At 40.8% G+C, this 21,066-nt stretch overlaps 1 protein-coding gene across 1 annotated transcript; it reads left to right on the top strand.

Moving 5' to 3' along the window:
* The first annotated feature begins 12,877 nt into the window (after positions 1-12,877).
* Positions 12,878-19,766, top strand: kcnj13 (potassium inwardly rectifying channel subfamily J member 13). Its single transcript, XM_054603894.1, has 3 exons — positions 12,878-13,025; positions 16,714-17,263; positions 19,151-19,766. Exons 2-3 carry the CDS (start codon positions 16,747-16,749, stop codon positions 19,723-19,725), a joined length of 1,092 nt encoding a protein of 363 aa, XP_054459869.1. The 5' UTR covers positions 12,878-13,025; positions 16,714-16,746; the 3' UTR covers positions 19,726-19,766.
* The last annotated feature ends 1,300 nt before the right edge of the window (positions 19,767-21,066 follow it).

The raw sequence follows: 21,066 nt of genomic DNA, 5'->3' as shown, positions 1-21,066 counted from the left end.
ACAGGGATATATGTACATTATTAACTCTTCTGGTTCTCAGAGACCCACTGAAACTATGTCTCTTTGTGTCTTGCTCACTATTAGAGAGACATAGACAGTGAGACGCTGACAAACTGGAGCAGCTCTCAATTACCAGAATAGCTTCATGAACTCAAGTTAATCATTCATCTCAAGGACAAATGGGCAGAGAGACAGTTTGATGGAGACAATTTCTTCTTCCTTTATTGTACATATAGATGGAACTGGCTGAGATTTTTACCGTTACTTGTAGTAGTGCTTGAGGATCAGTTGGTCAGTTCATAGGTCAGTCACAAAACACAGTCCAGACATAGTGCAATACGCAGAACAACTATACAAAAAACATAAATTTAAAAGCATAAGAAAAGTACAAATATCATTTTAAATTAGTGTACAGGTAAGGTGTTAATATTAATAAGACTATAAGAAAAGTATGAATATAAATTAAAATACATCTATAAGTCCACTCAACTAATAATTAATTTGAAAGCCTTGTTCTAGTCTTTCACTCTCAACCTGGAAAACACTACAGCCAACTCTTTTTCTTATAGTGTACCACACTCCAGGTCCATACTATACATTTTTATCTACCTTTAACTCGATAAATTATTTATTGTAGGTAATTGTAATATTCACAAGGACATTGATAATGACAGCCTTGGTAGCAGTTTCAGCTGTTGATTTAAAAAAATTATGGAGGACAGGAAAGAAAACCAACCCACATGTCTTTTCCACTATTCTACTCATTCAACTAATTATTATTATATATATTTTTAACAAACAAGCACAGATTCAGTTCACAGGGGACAGTATATAATAGAGCATAAACCATACCTGCGAACTTGTCGCTTTTCGGCAAAATTCGCCGTTTTGAATCAAAATATGTCAACTGGCCAGCGAGCGTTTCTCAGATTGGAGTGAGACGAGAAGAAAAGGTTATGTTGTGATCTTCGCAATAAAACATCTTTGATGTGACGTGTCGAGTATTGGCCAATCAGTGTTAAGATGTCTGCACCGTCTTCATTTCCCTCCAACTTTTCATCCTTTCACTCCAAGTTGAAGTTACCGCCGATACTGGATCTACATTACAACAATGAACACTAGTTTTGAGGCAAGTCTCGTTTGCTAGGAACGATGTAATATGCTGTTAAACTAACTTAACGTTACGTAACTAGTTGGTAAAGTAACGTTAAACCTTAATCACAGTAATCCTATATCTAATAATTAATGAGACCACTTAGAGCAGGGTGTCTGTAGGTCGTTACATCTGTCCTTTTATGCTTTTTCAAATTGAGATGATTCCAAGTTAATCCTCGTACTTACCTTTATGAAGAACTTACCCTGGTAGCTAACTGTTGTCCAAAAATCTTTGATTCCCCCATAGTTTTACACAGATCTTAACTATTAAATATAACTGTGATACCTGCCGACACCCTGAGTTAACATCTGTATGCATTCCTCATGTGCATTTATGTTAATTGAACCACAACTTGTTCAACTCCATGAATGACTTTAACCATATTGTATATGATGATTGATATGTGAAAATGTATATTTGATGTTTTATTCATGGTTGTTGTTTTACTGCCTTTCTTGTTTTTATTTATTTTCTTATTATCTGTGTTATATGACTAAAACTTTTGAAAATGAGACCTCTGTCTCAATGGATTTTGTCTAAATAAAAGGGTAATAATAATAATAATATTGATTGAAAAAATAAAAAAGCTAACTAGCCAGCTGTTCAACTAGAGCTGGAATAGTGATTAATAACTGAATAATTAATAATAATAATAAATATTTTATTTGCTTAAAGGAAATTATTATTATTATATTCCTTTATTGAACAATAATATGTGTAAATAAAAATCAAATAAAAATAAGAAATAAGAATAAAAAATAAATATAAAAATGTACAGTATATCCACATGGGGGGGGGGGGGCTGGTCAGCATGTTGACAGACTGTGGTCTCTGCTGTTATACAGTCTGATGGCAGTGGGCACAAATGAGCATCTGAAGCGCTCCGTCCTGCTCTTTGGTAGAATCAGCCGATGGCTGAAGGAGCTGCCCAGCTGCCACAGTTCCTCATGGAGAGGGTGAGAGGGATTGTCCAGGATGGCTCCGAGTTTGGCCTTCATCCTCCTCTCACCCACCGACTCCAGACTGTCCAGCTCCAGACCCACCACAGAGCTGGCTTTCTTTACCAGCTTGTTGAGTTTGTTGGCATCTCCAGTCCTGATGCCACCACCCCAGCACGCTACAGCGAAGAAGAGGGCGCTGGCTACCACAGACTGGTAGAATGCCTTGAGCAGTTTATTGCACACATTGAACAACCTCAGCCTCCTCAGGAAGAACAGCCTGCTCTGTCCTTTCCTGTAGAGGGCGTCAGTGTTGTGTGTCCAGTCCAGTTTATTGTTGATCTGCACCCCAAGGTACTTGTAGGACTCAACCCTCTCCACTTCCCCTCCCTGAATGAAAACAGGGACAGGGGGGCTTCTGTTCCTCTGGTAGTCCACCACAATTCCATTTTCTATTTCAATACCATATACCAGAACAAGGTCGAGGGTATGGTTAAAACAGTGAGTCGGTTTATGTACACACTGACAGAAGCCAATAGAATCTAATAATGAACTAAACGCAGTACTAAGGCTATCATTATACACATCCACATGAATATTAAAATCCCCTACAATAATAACTTTATCTGTTTTGAGGACTAAACTTGATAAAAACTCTGAGAATTCAGATAGGAATTCAGAATACGCACCTGGTGCACGATACACTATAACAAATAAAATTTACTTTAATGCTTTCCTGCTCGGGTTTGAAAGACTAAGAACAAGGCTTTCAAATGAGTTGTAATTTAATTTAGGTTTAGGGTTTATTAATAGGCTTGAGTCAAAGATAGCTGCTACTCCACATCCTTGGCCTGTGCCTCGAGGAATATGAGTATTAATATGACTTGGAGGAGTTGATTCATTAAGGCTAACGTACTCTTCATGACACAGCCAGGTTTCAGTAAGACAAAATAAATCAATATGATTATCTGATATTAAATAATTTACAAGTACACCCTTAGATGACAGAGATCTAACATTTAATTGTCCTGTTTTGATGCACTGTTGCATTGGTTGCCTTAACTTTTATTAAGTTATTTTGTATAACTCCTCTTCTGTTGACTTTAAATAATTGAAGTGGCCGTGGGGCAGACACAGTCTCTATAGGGTTTTGGGTGGGTAACTGGGTGGGTAACTGCTCCAAAGGAAGCGCAGAGAGGTGTGAAAGACTGCGACTCTGCTTCTGCTTCCTGGTCTGAACTCTGGGTCATGGATTAGGTCCACTAATGAACTGGGTCAGATTTCTAGATATGAGATCCGCTCCATCCAAAGTAGGATGAATGCCGTCTCTCCCAATCAGACCAGGCTTTCCCCAGAAAGTTTGCCAATTGTCTACGAAGCCCACATTGTTTACAGGACACCAACTCGACAGCCAGCGGCGGAATGATGACATGCGGCTATACATCTCATCATTGACCAGATTAGGGAGAGGGCCAGAGAATACTACGGAGTCCGACATTGTCTTTGCGTATGAACACACCGATTCCACGTTCAATTTAGTGACCTCCGAGCGACGTAATCGGGTGTCATTACCGCCGACGTGAATAACAATCGTACTGTATTTACGTTTAGCCTTAGCCAGCAGTTTCAAATGGGATTCTATGTCGCCCGCTCTGGCCCCGGGGATGCAGTTAACTATGGCCCCTGTCTTCGCCGATCACCAGAGCTGGTTTCTCAGCGGGTGTGTCGCTGAGCGGGGAAAACCGGTTAGAAACGTGAAGCGGTTGGTGGTGACCCGTGTGCTTCGACATAGAACTATGCTGCCTTCGGACAGTCACTCGGGGGGTTGCCGGGGGACGGCTAGCAGGAGCTACGTCTGGTTGGCCCGCACCGACTACGGGGGCTGGCTAACTGCAGTAGCTATCGACTGAGCTTCAATGGTGCGGAACCGGGCCTCTAACTCACTGAGCCTCGCCTCCAACCTAACAAACAAACTACATTTGTTACATGTACCCTTATCAGTAAAGGAGGCAGAGGCATGGCTAAACATGAGACACACTGAGCATGAGGGAGAAGGAGAGAGAGCAGGAGAGAGGAGAGCCATCGCTAGCTGCTAAGCTAAATGAGGCTAGCTAGCGTTTAGCAGAACTGAATAACGTGTAAACTGTTGGTTTAAGCGAAAAGTCGCTGAATTAGGATGGGAGCTATGAGTGTTCAAGTGTTTTAAATGTAAAACAGGTAATTAGCCGCTATAATAAAGAATGTCACACAATTCACTAGTTTTCGCTGGAGCTGCGAAAAATACGCTCATATGTCAATCAGCCTATCCAGCCTGCGCAGTTTGACCCAATGTTAGGAGAGGAGAGGTCAAGCCTGCTGTGGCCGGTGCAGGCCCTCAGAGCTTATGTCGAAGCCACTGGCATGCGATGGTCAGGGCAGCTGTTTGTGTGTTATGGTGGTCCTAAGAAGGGCTTTGCTTTTTCAAAACAGAGGCCATTGCCAGTGCTTACAGGAAGAACGACCGTGCTCTGTCATCCGGAGTGAAGTGCCATTCTACTAGGACTGGCTCCACTTCATGGGCAACCCTTATACAACCCGATAAATATTAATATACAGTATAATACCCCACCGATAACTACTACTACTAATAATAATTAATAAATATAAAAAAGAAAAGAAGTGTTCATTAATACTATATACTGTATATATACATGACATTTCTCTTCTGCATCTAACCCATCCCTAAGGGGGCAGTAGGCTGCTAGGAAGCACCCGGGGAGCAACTTGGGGTTAGGTGTCTTGCTCAAGGACACCTCGGTAGAGGCCACAGCCGCCGCACAGAACTAACCACTGAGGATATTTTTACTGTCTTCAATGATTTGGATTTGGAGCGTTCTTCTGCAATGCATAAAAAACAGCTATGCAAATGGAAATATTTATATATATATTAAATTAAGCTCAACTGACATGACTTTATACTTGAAAAATTTGCATGTGAAATCTGCAAACAAAACTATTGATGTATTCTCAAAAGCTTCAGGCCTTAACAGGTTTTGATATTACCTATATTTATGATATACCTTTAGGCATACTTGTTACCAAAGAATAAGAGAGGTATCTTATTAATTTATTCCAATATTAAAACAGAAGAATATGAATTTAATCTTTGGCTACAAAGAGATCTAACCTTGAAGATAAGTGTCCTCTTATTGTAAGCTCAAGGCATTTCTAGTTTTTGTTTTTTTCATGTCTTATCCTCTCTATTTGTTGATAACAAAACAGCCCAAAATTGATTCTTCCATGTGATGTGGCACTTCATTTCCAAATGAGCTTTTAATCAAACTGGAGGACTCCCCTTCTCTTGGTTTGCAACTGTTCAATAAATAAAATACCACTTGAAGTGTCAGATTTTCATAAAAAGGTTGTGTGGGTGTTGAAATATGCAACTTAAATTTCCCATCACAACGATATTATATCTGGAATAATGGCAATATATGATCGTTAGTGTAACTGTATGTCGTAAGAATCATCTTATTCTCCCTTTGTTATATTTACGACAGATGCCTGTAGAATACGCTTTGTGTGGTACGGTGGAACAAATAGTTCAGAGTGACAGTAGTTCCGCTGACAGTATTTATTTAACATAAAAAATGATGAAAATAAAATGATTTGGTAAAAACACAAGGCGGCTGTGGCGTAGTGGAGAGCAAGGTAGTTCTCCATTCAGAGGCTCGGTGGTTCAATACCCGGCTTCGGCAGTTGATGTGTCCTTGGGCAAGACACTTAACCTCAAGTTGCTTCCGAAGGCTTGCCATCGGTATGGACTGGATGTGAATGAATGTTAGTTAGAGTCTGATGGTGGCACCTTGCATGGTAGCCTGTCATCAGTGTGTGAATGGGTGAATGATATGTAATATACTACTGATTGTAAGTCGCTTTGGATAAAAGCGTCTGCTAAATGATGTAATGTAACTATGCAAAGGCCCCATGAACCTTTTTGTGACAAGTTTGGAGGGGATTGGAGGAATAGGAGTGGAGAAGTAGTAGGTCAAATAAACACACAAACACAAACCACTCTACGATTATGGTAGCGGAATGTTTTAAAACAAACTTCATTCATTAAATCAATGCACAACCTGGAGAATGGGAAATGGCCCTTAGAAGGGAACAGGCCTGTATATATGTGGGTTGATCTAATCAGAGTGAATGGGAACCAGGTTGGTGATTGGGTGATGCAGACTCTCCTTCGCTTGAGTCGAGAGAGGTGAAGGTAGGGTGAATAGTGGAGGACCGGGAAAAACGCAGGCATACAGCTGTCAGGTTGATCATTTTGGATATGGGGAATGGACCTTGGAAGGGTAAGGCAAGCTTCCTGGATTTGACCCTGATGGGCAAGTCTGGTGGAGAGAACCAGACGTGGTTGGCCCCTTTAAAAGGAGATGAAATGAGACGCAGGGGCTATCTGTTCTTAGCGGTTATAGTATACCGTTAAGTTGACAGTAGTCAATGAAGAGGGTTGTACGTAACCCTCCAGCAGCAACTCCTTGATGTAGATCTCAATGGCTCTAGTTTCGAGGATGGATAAGGAGGATAGTTGAGTGGTTTAAAACTAGGTATGAGCTCAATTCTACGGTCATAAGGCTGATGAGGTGGAAGCAAGGTAACCCGGGCCCTGTTGAACACCTACTTCAGTGGCAAATATTCAAGGGGTAGCCCAAAGACATCCAGGAACTGAGAACTACTGTAGGGACAGGTAACAGGGGAGACCTGTGATATACAGCATTGAAATGTTGACTCCATTATAAAATGGAACCCTTTCCCCAGTTAATCCGTGGGTCATGATGGTGGTCATAGGAAACTTTTGGGCCTACTAACTAGAGACATCTTTCACTTCAATTCCCAGAGACCTCTCTTCGTCAAACAGCCTGTTGTAGAAGCCATTAGTCTGTGAAAACTAGGCCGTGGTGACGCCAACTCGGACTGTGAGGAATCTGGGTGTGACCCTGGACGACCAACTGTCGTTCTCAGCAAACATTGCATCGGTCACACGCTCCTGCAGATTCCTCCTCTACAACATCAGGAGGATTCGCCCCTTCCTCACTGACGAGACGGCGCAGATGCTCATCCAGGCTCTGGTCATCTCCCGCCTGGACTACTGCAACTCACTACTTGCCGGAGCCCCGGCGTCGGCCATCAGACCTCTGGAGCTTGTCCAGAAAGCTGCAGCTCGTCTTGTGCTCAATCGCCCCAAGTTCTCCCACACAACTTCCCTTCTCCGTTCTTCGTACACTGGCTCCCTGTAAGAGCTTGCATCCAGTTTAAGACTCTGGTGCTAGCCTACAGGGCAGTGAAAGAAACAGCTCCTTCCTATCTCCAGGCCATGGTCAAGCCCTACACCCCCACCCGACCACTTCGCTCTGCTGCCTCGGGGCGACTGGTTGCCCCGTCGCTCAGAGGTCCCTGCGGCCGATCCACCCGGTCACAGCTTTTTTACTGTCCTGGCCCCACAGTGGTGGAACGAACTCCCCACTGACGTCAGGACAACAGAGTCGCTGCCCATCTTTCGGCGCAGGCTGAAAACTCACCTCTTCAAGAAGTACTACTCTGAGCCTTCCTCGTAGCACTTATTGCATTCGTATTAGTTTGTTGCACTTATTGTATTTGTATTAGTTTGTTGCACTTATTGTTTTCGTAGTAATTTGCTTCTGCACTATACTTTTGCTCTGGTTTATGCTTTAAGATGCTTGTTTAAGAAAAGGAGATGCACTTATGACTTCTGGTGACTAGTAGTTCTCTTGAATACCTATGTTGAATACACTTATTGTAAGTCGCTTTGGATAAAAGCGTCTGCTAAATGACTGTAATGTAATGTAATGAAGAAGCTTTCCAATCGTTCTCTACATGCGATGGTCGGGAACTCAGTGGAATAGTCTGTAACTACTTGGCCATCTCCAACAGATTAAAAAGTCCTTAGTCCACCTCTCAGTCTACTTCCAAACTACTATGTTTCCATTTTAAAATGCATGTATTTTTGCTATGTTTACGCCTAGTATCAACACTTAAACACCAGTATTAAAACACCAGAAATGGGGACGTTTGAAAAAGATGACGTAGACACCTGTGTTCGCTACTTGAGGGGGTCTTAGCAGTCACGACGAGTCCTTCCCTAATTCCTCACGTCGCCGGAAGAAAACAACAGCCTTGAGATTGGATCGGCTACCAGTGGTTAATTAAACATGGATAACGGATTATAGGCGCTGCTGAACTTGTTGTCTATACAAGCAAGTGTTGTGCAGCTAAATTCTGCATTTTATAATGCTACTACTGCCTACATGCGGAGGATGCAAGCTATTATTGGAGAGATGAGCGAGCGGATTGTCCAGCAGCATTATCAGCCCTACGAAGCAGACGTTTGAAGTCACGATTTGTGGCTTTGAGAAGGGTGATTGACATAAGATGAGATCAAATAAGATTATCCTTTATTAGTCCCACAGCGGGGAAATTTGCAGGATTACAGCAGCAGAGTGGATAGTGCAAACAGAAAAACAAATAAGAGAAGTAAGTAGAAAGACAAGATCAAAAAAAGTATAATAAATAAGTAATCACACGGTAAAATGTAAAATAAATAAGTAGAACGTTAAAAAACAACAACTAAAATATGATATAAACGGACTGAAGGGTTGTTAATATTGCACAGGTGTGGAAGAAAAGTTTCTTTAAGGTCCAATTCAGTGGCTGGTTCAGATGAGCTTTATTCACTGCGCAGTGGAGACAGAACTCCACAGTATGCTTGTAGAATTCTCTCTGACTACAGTAGGTTCTGGTCAAGATTATATACAGTGTTACAGGAAACAAACAGTTAATCAGATGGTGTGGGTTGGGCTAAGCTTCTCAGGAAGGAAGGACCTTTGATCAATCAGCACCCAAGATGTATTCATTGTCAAAGAGTGAGTTAAGTCTGAGAAGCAAACTGACAAGTCTGTAGTAGTGGATTAACATAGGCACAATACACGCTGAGCAATCTTCACATTGCATCAAAAGGTTTTACTAACAGAGGGTTGTTAATTAATGTAAAATAGTTTCTGTTCTGGACAGAGGTTACTGTTACTGAGACAGAACGGGCAGGAATACAAATCAATCCAAAAGAATACAGTTAATACAAGTTAAAGATATAAAATGTTCTTCTACACAGGGAATTGCACTGAATATGTATATTGCACATCGCATATATTGGATCGATGTTGAACATAAATGGATGAATGATTGGGGAATTGTCAGTTTTTTGGTATTTGTGGTCTACTGAGAGCAGTGTTTGTTGTGCAGCCAGACAGCAGCAGGAAGAAAGGACCTGTGGTACCTCTCCTTCACACACTGGGGGTGAAGCAGCCAGTGGCTGAAGGAGCTGTACAGAGCTGCCAGAGTGTCCTGCATGGGGTGGGAGGTGTTGTCCATCAGGGATGCATTTTTTGTTTTGCAAAACTTATTGTGAAGTTGACAAAGAAACTGTAAATGAACAAAAGCATAAATGCTCTCCAGTGCAACATGGACTTCCATCCGTCAGAGCCAAGGGTGTGAGAACAGACAACAAAGAAAACCGAAGGGAAATGAGTGAGACGTGTGTCGACCAAAGTTATTGGCCAATAATTAAGTAAAACTTTGATTTGTCTCAAACAGATACCTCCTTCAACTCCACCAGCTCTCACCATGTCTACATGAAATTCCCTAGCGTCATTTCCATTGTGGAAATCACAACTGACAATATCAGCCCAGTGGAAATACTCATCCGGACTCTTACTGTTCCCTTACCTGGCCCACATCCTCTGGCCTGAGCAAACATCTGGTATATTAAGGTCAGGTGAGTGCCTACCCAATAAAATAGACCTTCAAGTCCTTACTATAGAGATAATATGAACATGAACACAACATGGTGCAGGATGTCTTCCTCAGTCACAAAATGGAGTTCTGCTTAGCAGCATCGCTCTCAATGCTGCCACTGTTGACCAGAAGATATATTATTGCAATGCTATTGTATAAAACATTGTCTTTTTTTTATAATCCCCAATCTTTTTTCCTTTTATAAGCCAATAAGCAGACTGCCTACCATCCAAACAGATAGTATTTTCAATATCCTTCTACACACATGACATGCCTTTTTCTCTCTCTCCCTCTCTCTTGCTCTCTCTCTCTCTTACTCGCAGCATCTATCAAAACCATCCAACCAATTTGGTGGTCTATTTAAGCTGCAAAAATCTCATCTCTCCCACTGCTCTGCCAAAATCTCTGCTGCTCACTGCACCACAATATTGATGCCTGTTTATTCAGCCCCAACTTCCACCTGAAGGCTACAACTTTGGTCCAGGGGAAGATATCTCAACTTATATCTCAACTCATCACACATCAAGTGTCTCTGTATTCTCCAAGGAGCGATCAGGTGGTAGCCTACAGTGTTACTACACTGAATAAGTGTAAATTATTTAATAGCTGTGTCAAGAGAGAGATATTTTTAGTAAAGAAAAGGCATTAAACACCAAAGGGAAAAGGCAGTCTCATGTTCTCACATGTGCATAAAGCTCTCTCAGCCCTCTAATTTGCCCCCTTGGAGAAAAACTACACAAGAGAGAGAGAGGATGTGAGTGACAAAGTGGAACAGAGGAAAAGTGAAGGGTGACACATTTCCCAGCAGTAGGTGAATGACCCATATCTTGCTCTTCAGACTAATGAGAGAGAATGAAGGCTAAGTTACAGTAAAGCAGCTACAGTACCTCTCATCTGCCACCTCCACTGGAACTAGTCAGACCGCTGCAGAACAACAGAGGGGGCTGGAGGGCCTGTCACACTCACACAAATGAAAAGCAATTAACCATTCTGTCAGACTGACCGGAAACTGTTTGATTTGGAGTCATACTCCTCATTGTTATCATGCTCATCATCATAAAATAATTTAAGCGCCTTAAGCAAATGGCTACTGTGTTCATCATTGACAATATGATTTTTTTATTCACACAGTCTAAACATGTAGAGTTTGTTGTGGGGCAGGCACTAGAGAAACATCATGGGGCTGTGGGAGTCTAAAGGGATTGTTTCCTTGATAGCTTGAATAATGAGGGCTTTTTGAAAATAGCTTCCAGGGTGAAAAGCTCTTGTGGATAAAGTGTATTAGTTTGTACTGGGGAACAATGTGACAGTCAAATTGAGAAGATAACGTTTTTTCACACCTAACCCTTTCTATGATCACTCAATTATATTCACATATTTTCTGAGGTCTACCTGTCAGTATACTTGTACTGATGACCCAATACAGGTGTTGACATTTACCTGTATACCTTTACCAGTTTGTCAGGTGAATTTGCGATCATAAAACATTGAATGAATTGACTTCTGTCAGCATAGGAAGTATTGTTCACCTGGTCATTGGTAGCATTCATGAGCCATGCAAAATCACTATTTTATGCTATTAGGTTAACAAAAGAGAAAAAAACAAGTGAAGGGGTTTGGCTTTATTAAAACACAGTGTAGGTGATCACACAGAACAGGAAACTGACCCACCTTACCAGATTCGGTCAAATGCTGTCTGTTAGTTGCCAACCGAAAGGGGATGGACAAGAAGAGTAGCTGCTCTGCTGTTGTTTGAGCATTTCAGTGTGGACAGAGATTTTCACAAACACAATTTGAAAATGCTAGTGTGGACATGCATCGTTTTGAAACAGCATTTTCAAATTCAGGTGGCTTTGTGTGTACGTCACTTTGGGTCACTTTTATTTGCCAAATAAGTCTGTCTAACCTGGGCTACAAATGTACATTACTTGACTGAATTCAGAATATAGCATGGAAAAACGCATCCATATGTGTTATTATTACCAATAGGAATGATGACCAAAATGATTATAAGAAACCAAAAGTATCTTTTAAGAAACTTCCTTTTGGGAACCATATAAAATCCACAGTGGATAGCATGTCATTTCAACTGTTGGAAAGACCTACCAACATTGCTGTCCTGCTGCTCAAAGGCCAAAAACCAGTGTTGACTTTTAACCTACAGTTATGTGGCTCTACTATTGTTTTGTGAAGCAAAGAAGCGCTCTGTGACTCTTTGGTTAATATGTTAACTATTCTGAGATCACACAGTGACAGACTAATGTGTCAGTTATCAATGAATGAGTCTGGTGTGAAAATTTAAACCATTACGGCTTCTTTTGCATGTCGTGTAGCCAAGCATAATTCATACCCGCAGTTTATTTCAGATTCCAGTAGAGACTCCAAATGTTTCCAAAGACACCAAAAACCATTATGAACATTAGGAAATGTGTATGAAATGATGGGCAAAATAATCTTTTACATTTTTTTTTACAATTTACAATTACAATTATATTTCTTTCAAAAAGGGTTTAGGCTGTGTTAGTATGTGATAAGATAGGACAGACAACACACAATTAAGGGAGCAGAGAAGATGGACAAAACATGTAGATGCCAGCAGATACATGCTTGTATCCACACACTTTTACACACACAGATGCACCACCTTATCAGCAATCCCAATTTCTTGCAGCAGCAGCTGCAGGACACCAACCAGCAACAAGCAGCTCTTTGAATGAACTGTGACAAGGTGTTGTTCTTTCCCCCCTCCCTCTGTCTTCTGTCTTCCGGGAACACTAATAGGCTCCATGCAGGGTAATGTGACCAATTGAATCATCCTCGCCCCGGAGCTGGAAGCTGCAGATCGGAGGAGCTGAGAGCGCCGTGCTCAGTCTGGCTCCTACACCAAGAAAATTCTCTTTGGGGTGACACTACCAGTTTCTGCTCGGGATTTGTCTGGGATTTTACACCCGGTACTCCAAGGAACTAGTGGCAGTCTTTACATCTGCCTCGGCCCCTTTGCAAAATTGGGAGACCTCAGACCAGCTTTTAGGTGAAAAAGGTCAGAGGGCCCTGTTTAGCCCACACTTGAACTCTAGGTGAGTACAAACTCCAGCATGTGATGTTGGGCACAGTTGAGGCACTGATACCAGTACAATGATTGAATGATCAACCGTGATCTGATCAGTGCATGGGGATCTCTTAAGGGCCTGAGCAATGTAACTTTTTAGATCCATTGATTTTTCAGGATTTGGATCGATTCATCAATTATTTGCATTTTATAGACTTTGTTAATAACAATATATGCAGTAAAGAAATGTGTATCCTTACTGTTTTTGTCAGCTTTAACACTTCTACAATCCAGAGGTGAACCGACTGTGGCTAATCCAGTTTTAGATAAGAAGCATGGGCACAAGGGCATCTGAAAGTCAAGGCAACAAACGTTCATTTTTATTTCTACAATAACACATGATCAAACAGATTTGTTTTCATTTTCAGACATTTACATTGTGCAATACAGTGGCGTTAACAGGGTATAGAAGAAGTGAACAGCTGCAGATTTAATGTTACATAAACCCCTCCGACCCCCTCTGAGTAAGAAACAAAGAGACATTTCCACTAACTTGCTCTCTTAACTTCTACGTTAACACAGATAGCTTAGAGACAGGAAAATGGCTGACTAGGCACCGTCACGCGTAGCCATCATTATGACTTCAGTCAGTCTAAGTATTCCACCAGCCTAAGGGGCTTAACCCTCCTCAGAGCAGTTAGACAAAGTGTTGTTTGTTTGCGTTGTTAACAACTCACAGGGAGGAAAAAAACAGTTTCATGTCTTTGGTGTGTTATGGAATAATACTTCAAGCTGAAATTATGGATTCAAAATTGTACTTGTTTAAAAGTGAGGATGTGTTCACAGTTACAAATAGTAAAATATCAAAAGATAATGCACGTATTAAAGTAAGCAAGGACAGTGTTTTTTCTTGCTAAAAGACTTATACTTTAGTACAGTATTTTTTTCTGATTGTAATCATTTATAAACTTCAAAGATTAATAACTTACTTGATTTAGAAAGACAGACAGATATTATTTAAAATGCATAATTTACACCCTGAAACTTGATCTACTGTGTATGCAAAAGCAGGGTACAACTGGAATGTGTGAACAGTGTGTGATGGGGTCTGTTTTTGAAGGTTTGAGCTTAAATAACAAGCCTTCACCCTGTCTTTAATAAGGTTATCTACCAGCGGCATTCATCTTAAAAGCTTTATTTAAATTGTTAGCTATATTAGACATACAAGTAGTGACTTAAAGCAAACGTTATATTTACTTTTTCACCAGAACTATCATATTTCCCCAACCAGAATGTTTCTGTTGGCTAAATGTCCCCATATCTATATCTATCTATCTATATATATATATATATATATATATATATAATATACTAAAGACTCTTGGTGGCCTGGTATATGGTATACAATATAATAGATTTTAACTGTTGTCATATTTATGACAATACAAACAACATTATGTCATATACATGTAGAAATACAAATAGATAAACTTCATACTGTGTTGTAGCGTATTAATTAATCCTATTGATAAGCTACCTACAAACATTATATTTGAAGTATTGTATATTTGATACTACCAAATACAAGTGACCATAAACATGGAAGATAAGATAAATATTGTGGGTTCATACAAATAATTCAATTGGACATTGTACAAGATGTGACTCTTTAAATACCCGTATTATTTTTCATGTATTAGCTTTAGAATTAGTCTAATTCAGTTATTAAGTTTTTTTGTTGAACAACAGCTATTCACAGTGACTGTGTAAAGCTTTCAGAAGTCTGACTGTAACGGGCAACCCACGCTTTAGCTGGAGATGCTAAACAGAAGTGCTAGGCCGATAGATAAACTGAAATTTTCCACAAGAGAGCATGTATCTCACTGTCCGGACTCCAACTCTGTTACTTAACACTCAGACAAGATTACTATTGATATTCTCGTCTCACAAACACCGGAAGCGTTGCATTGCATACAGAGCTTCTTTTCATATACTTATGTTGCGCACTGATCCAGTGACATATCTGCAAAATTAAATTTATGTACAACTTATTTGAATGAGGATTTTTTTTAAGGGAACATAATACCTCCCAAATTACGTTGAAAGAGCAAATAAAGTGTTATGGTGATTGACCAGTGAAATATCTGACACACTGAGTTCCAGCACAATGAACCCTCAACCAGCACATGGCTCTCATGTGATGACCTTGCTGACTGTTTCCTCCAGCCACAGCACAAAGCCAAACTTCTAACCAAAATTACTACACATTAAACAGACACAGAGAGCACAGCCTGCTATTGTTTCAGCTCATGCCCCAGAAAAAGTGTTTGAGTCTGTTGTTAAATATGTCCTTAGTTAAAGACAACTACTGAACCTACAAAAGTTTGCTTTTTCTTTCTTTTAGTTAAAACTAACTAACTTTTTCGGTTGTTTTTAAACTTTAATCTTGTTGTAACATGCTTTCGAAACTATCCAGTATTTGAACCCATTTCGTCTTTTTGTAAGGGTGTGTAGTTTCCTAACAATGCTAATCTATAATGTTATCAAACTAAATTTTTTAATTTTAACGTCACTTCTCTAACCCCCACATTGGATTTATGTTTAGTTTGAACCTTAAATCTCACTCTCCCCCCACTTTTTGTATTTGAAAGCTATGCAAAGTTCTCAGCAAATGCATCAGAGGAAGTTGCAAGTGCATAATAAATGCATGTGTAAAATAATAGTGAACATATAGGGTAATTGGGCAACAAGATGAGTGGAGAGCCATGCAGTGCAGTAAGTTTAAAGCTCCCTGCAGATGAAAGACGCATTCCTACTCTGCATGTTGCTGTGTTCCTCAGACAGATTCCCAGCTGGGACTTGCTCTAATCTCCTGGCAACAATATTGACATAGAAATAGAAACTCTGACGAGTACAGGGCCCTAGCTGTCTGACTGTCAGGACTTCCTTCACATGCATCTGGTGCTTGGAGTTCCTCTACACATATGTCCTGTTTAAATTAGATACATGGTGATTTTGTAGATACAGCTTTACCTTGGAATTTAAAGGAACAGTTACACATTTTGGGAAATAGGACGATACGATGTTTACTGCTTTACCCAGACTTAAAAATGAAGAGAAGGATATCAGTTTCGTCTGGATTTGTTTAGCCTGGCTAATATTAGTAACTAACTATTGCTAATCTAGATCCATTTAAATGAAAATAATAAATATACATTTTAAACAGTATCAAAGTATTATTTCAGGAAAGTAATTCTCACTGTTTTTTGGGATTAAAGTTTAAAACTTGGATTTGACATTGGATTTGCTGGTCTTGCCTTCATAGCCTAGACTTGAAATTTACTCTGACTTTCCCACTTCTGAAAGAATGTGCTCACCACATATCATAGCAATCCTCCTAATAGATTATAGGATTTATGTTGTGTAACATTAAAATATACTGTTGATGTCAAAGGGAGCTAGTGTCCAAATGGGAAGAGTCCATCCTTTTTTTGTAGCATGCATTCATGTAATCTCCTAATTTTTCATATATTTTCATTCTTGAGCAGCTGATTGCAGCTACTCATACAATCAATAACTAGCACTTTTCAGATTAATAGCTAGCACGTTTCAGATTTTATTGCACTCGACACACAGAGATGAAACTGATATTGAGATTGACTGATACAGGTTCATGAAATATCCCAATGTTTTTGTCTATTACTATTTAAATATAGGATCATCCAGACAGCCTGAGATCCATCGCAACCATGACAACCAAATCTAACAGCAGCGTTCTGGGTGGCAAGGCTTCCTCCTCTCCCCTCTTGTCCTCTCCAGCCCGCCAACGCCTAGTCACGAAAGATGGACACTGTGCCCTTCGTCCCCCTCTGTGCTCTTCAGGCTCATGGCGCGGGGCCTTGGGCAGAGCCTGGTTGCTCGCCCTGCAGGACCTGTGGGGACTGTTGGTGGGTCTGCGCTGGAGATGGGTCCTGCTGGCCTTCTGCGCCTCCTTCCTGGCCCACTGGCTGCTGTTTGCCTGCATGTGGTACTTGCTGGCCCACCTCAACGGAGACCTGGCTGTGCAGGACCACGATGCTCCCCCACAGGGGCATGTGGTTTGTGTGAAGCACATAACCAGTTTTACTGCTGCCTTTTCCTTCTCCCTGGAGACACAGCTGACCATCGGCTATGGCACCATGTTCCCCAGTGGGGACTGTCCCAGTGCCATAGCATTGCTGGCTGTGCAGATGCTGCTGGGACTCATGCTGGAAGCATTCATCACAGGTACGACTCTCCTACTTGTCTCCACAAAAATTAACTCTGAGGTCACACTCTCAATTGTAAGTTTAATGCCCACATTGGGAGCCTAACTGGAGCCAAAACTGAAGATAATTACCGTACTGTATTTTTCAGGATATTACATTTTTAAAAGTGTGGGTTGTTTGAGTTTTTAGTCACAGTCTGCTTCCCCATAAATTTGTGTTAAGGCTTACTCCAATCTTAGCACAAACCACAACCAGTTCAGTTATGTCTTATACCCCTAGTCATTTGTTGACCTGAATGCTTCGGGAAAACATGGGGAAACATTTTTTGAAGAGGAAACCAAAATCCTAGTAAGATCTGCCCTTGTGTTACAGAGTGGCTTTTTTCCTTTGAGTGAGTGTTGCACTATTGGTTTGTTCTAACCTTAAAAACTATCATTTAATTGGGAAGGGAAAGAGTTGATGAAATACTGAGCCACTTTGAATACTTCACTGTTTTAAAGCCTTTAAGGCAGACAACATGTGACATCTGCTGGGCGACCCTTGTAATTGCATTTATTTGGAAGGATCAAAGCAAAGTCTATGATTGAACAGTGAGTTACTTTAGAAATAGTCTCAAAGCTGTCACTCTTAATATTTTGTTCAGTAAAGAATGTAATAAAAAAAACTGATGCCTTTTCAACAGTCAGTAAAAGAGTCTATACCTTGTTTCAGAAGTCATATTAACTTATATTTCAGAGAAGTCAAATTTTCTGCAGAACTTAGTTTTTTCTTCATAGGTTAACTAGCTCCACCTCAAGCAGTTACCACACTAAAATGCTCCTTACACACGGATGTATCAGAATTAACACTATAATAATTTCATATCAAATAATGTCAATCAGGGGACTTTTTTTCCCAGAAAAGTACTTTAAATATTTAGCTGTGTACTTTTACTCACGTATTTCTAAATTCGTGACTTTTACGTTGTGGTGTTGGCCCTAATGCTTACATCATCTACAAGGAGTTTTAATTTTGTGTTGATTTTGACGGACCCTGTGCACAAAACCTGTAGTGATTCCAGGCACCAGACTCAGACGGTGGCTGACTGGTAGAGCAGGGTCGTCCTTCAATCAGAGGATCGGTAGTTCAATCGCCGGCTCCTCTAGTCCATGTCGATGTGTCCTTGGGCAAGACACTTAACCCTAAATTACTCCTGCAGGCTTTGCCATCGGTGTTTGAATTGGTATGAATGTTAGATAGTCCTGATGGGCAGGTGGCACCTTGCATGGTAGCCCCTGTCATCATTGTCTGAATGGGTGTGATTGGGTGAATGATGACATGTAGTGTTAAAGCGCTTTGAGTGGTTGGAAGGGCGCTATACAAGTACAAGTCCATTTACCTTTCCCTTTAGAAAACCTCTCATTTTACTGTAGCAGGGTCTGACAGTCTGCCCAGTGCATTCTTAGTTCTAGTTCTCCTATGACTTCCTTCCCTCTGGCGGGTCCAGAAATATGGCCTGGGTCTCCAGTGGTGTCAGTGTTGGAACATTTTGGTCTCCTGTTTCTGGTTGAAAAAGAAAGACTAACTTGTCACGGTAACAGCCTCCAATTCTGATATACACTCTCTGCTTGAAACAAAAAAAATCTAAAGGGAAAAGATGTTCATAGCTATGCTTAATGGCCACACTCATAGGCTGGGCTAAAAGTCTGCCATCATAGTGAGGGGAGAAACACAACAAAATGTTCAAATTTGTCTGTGTAGTTGGGTGGGGGAGAGGCATGGTGGCACAAAGTGTACAACTAACATTTTGAGATATTACCTCTGCAGTACTGTCAGAGCCTGATTCCTTTAGCAGCCTGTGATAAATATTTTTGCAGTACTAATGTCAAAACATCTTCACATCATGCTATATTGTCCTAACCTTCAGGTGCATTCGTTGCCAAGATTGCACGTCCCCAGAAGAGAGCAGGAGCTATCCAGTTCAGCCCTCAGGCAGTGGTGGGCCAACATCAGGGCCAGATGTGCCTCATGCTGCGAGCCACCAACCTGCTGCAGCGACCTCTGGTGGATGTAAAAGTGAGTGCTGTGCTCTACAAGGAACATGAAGGTCAGGCCCTGCATCAGACCTCTCTGGACTTCCACTTGGATCATCTAGGCCAGCAGCCCTGTCCCTTCTTCATCTTCCCACTCACCTTTTACCACCCCCTAGACCGCCAAAGCCCCCTCTATCCCACCCTGTGTGAGGGCACGTCCAACCACTTTGAGTTGGTGGTCTTCCTGTCAGCCTTGCAGGAGGGAACTGGTGACTCCTGCCAGAAGAGGACCTCTTACCTGCGCCAAGAAATCCAGTTTGACCGTCGCTTTGTCCCTGCCTTGGGGATGGATGCTCGGGGGAGATACATGGTGAGCACCCAGCACTTTGACACAGCCCACTCAAAGGAGTCTTTGAACAAGGACTGTGTGGTGCAGATCAATGGTGATGGCAGCGACAGGATGGAGTAGAAATGCCGGGTTGGGGATCGGAGCGTATGGGGATGATAACAATGGGGTAGATATTTTTGTCAGGAGGTAGTTGATTTAATTTGATAAATCTGAATCTATGTCTAAACATTTGAAATTAAAATGTATATCAGATATGGGTGCTGCTTCTGACTGCCTCAGTTTCTTCCTCCAATCAATTGGAGTCCCTAGTGCAACAATCAGGGCATTATTCCTGTCAATTATCAATGTCAATCACCAACATATCCAGTTGTGTTTGTTGGAATGCCTGGCCAGCAGAGGGAACCGCTTTTGGGAATTTAGTGTGAACAAATATTGTTTATTACAAGTTGGGTTTTCTTCTTGTCGCTCTGGTCATTGGTACTATGGCTTATGATAACAAAACAATTAAGATAACAGCTGATATCTCCGGACATGGCTTCATCATTTAAATATGTCCAGCAGGGCAAGAAATAGCGCAGACAAACTATCAGCCAGGTTTGTAACAAACCTGGTATTTGTTGCACGGTAAAAATCTGTCATAAACAACCATCACAGTTTAAAGACCTAGTTCCTCCCTGCAACTTTGAGCAGTTGTTTGCATTAACAGTTTTCCTGTACAATGAGGGATTTTAAGCCACATTAAGGGTGTTGGGTTGATATTCTGACTGCTTACATTTTTTCAGTATTGGACCTAATTTAAGAGTTTAGAATTTACTGTGCTGCGTGCAATGTTATCATACCTGATAGAACTGATGGCAAGAGCTACATAAATAAAAATCCAAGTTGTTATAAACCACAGTTTCTTATAAATATTAAATCATAATCATTGATTTGCATTTCATTATTCTTACTTTTCATGTCAGGTTTGTAACTAGATTGAGTATGATCAAGCTATATTTGTGGTGGCACAATCAATTTAAAATTCAGTTCCAGTTCCAGTGATCAATTTCTTATCATTAACACTAAATCAAATGCCTATGTGTAACGTGAAAGTTGGCATTTACAGTGATAGACCCACAGAGATTTATCACCAACTCTTTCTTGTGAATGACTGGATTAGATCCTGATGAGCAGGTGGCCCCTTGTATGGCAGCCTCCTTTTTTTTTAGCATTTCCATGTTTTTCTTAGTCCCTGGGTGTAGTATATCAGAAAGCTGTATCTGACTTTGAATAATGGATTTAAAAAGCATTATGCCATTACAGTTTTCACTTGAAATGTGTATAACTAAATTTATTGCAATTTTGTTTGATCAATCACAAACAATCAATTTTCCAAACTTCCCAAACAAGTTAAGAATATGGATTAAATTCAACGTTAACCATGAAGTGAGTACATTTCCAAATTCTGAACCACAAATTCAG

Source organism: Anoplopoma fimbria, chromosome 1 (genome assembly GCF_027596085.1).
Source record: "Anoplopoma fimbria isolate UVic2021 breed Golden Eagle Sablefish chromosome 1, Afim_UVic_2022, whole genome shotgun sequence".
Taxonomy (NCBI): domain Eukaryota; kingdom Metazoa; phylum Chordata; class Actinopteri; order Perciformes; family Anoplopomatidae; genus Anoplopoma; species Anoplopoma fimbria.
The sequence above is the reverse complement of the archived record's forward strand: the minus strand, read 5'-3'. Positions and strand labels throughout refer to the sequence as shown.

Coding starts and splice junctions, on each gene's coding strand:
- kcnj13 (XM_054603894.1), top strand. CDS start 16,747: ATGACAACCAAATCTAACAGCAGCGTTCTGGGTGGCAAGGCTTCCTCC. Junction 17,264..19,150: donor GCTGGAAGCATTCATCACAG/GTACGACTCTCC, acceptor CCTAACCTTCAG/GTGCATTCGTTGCCAAGATT.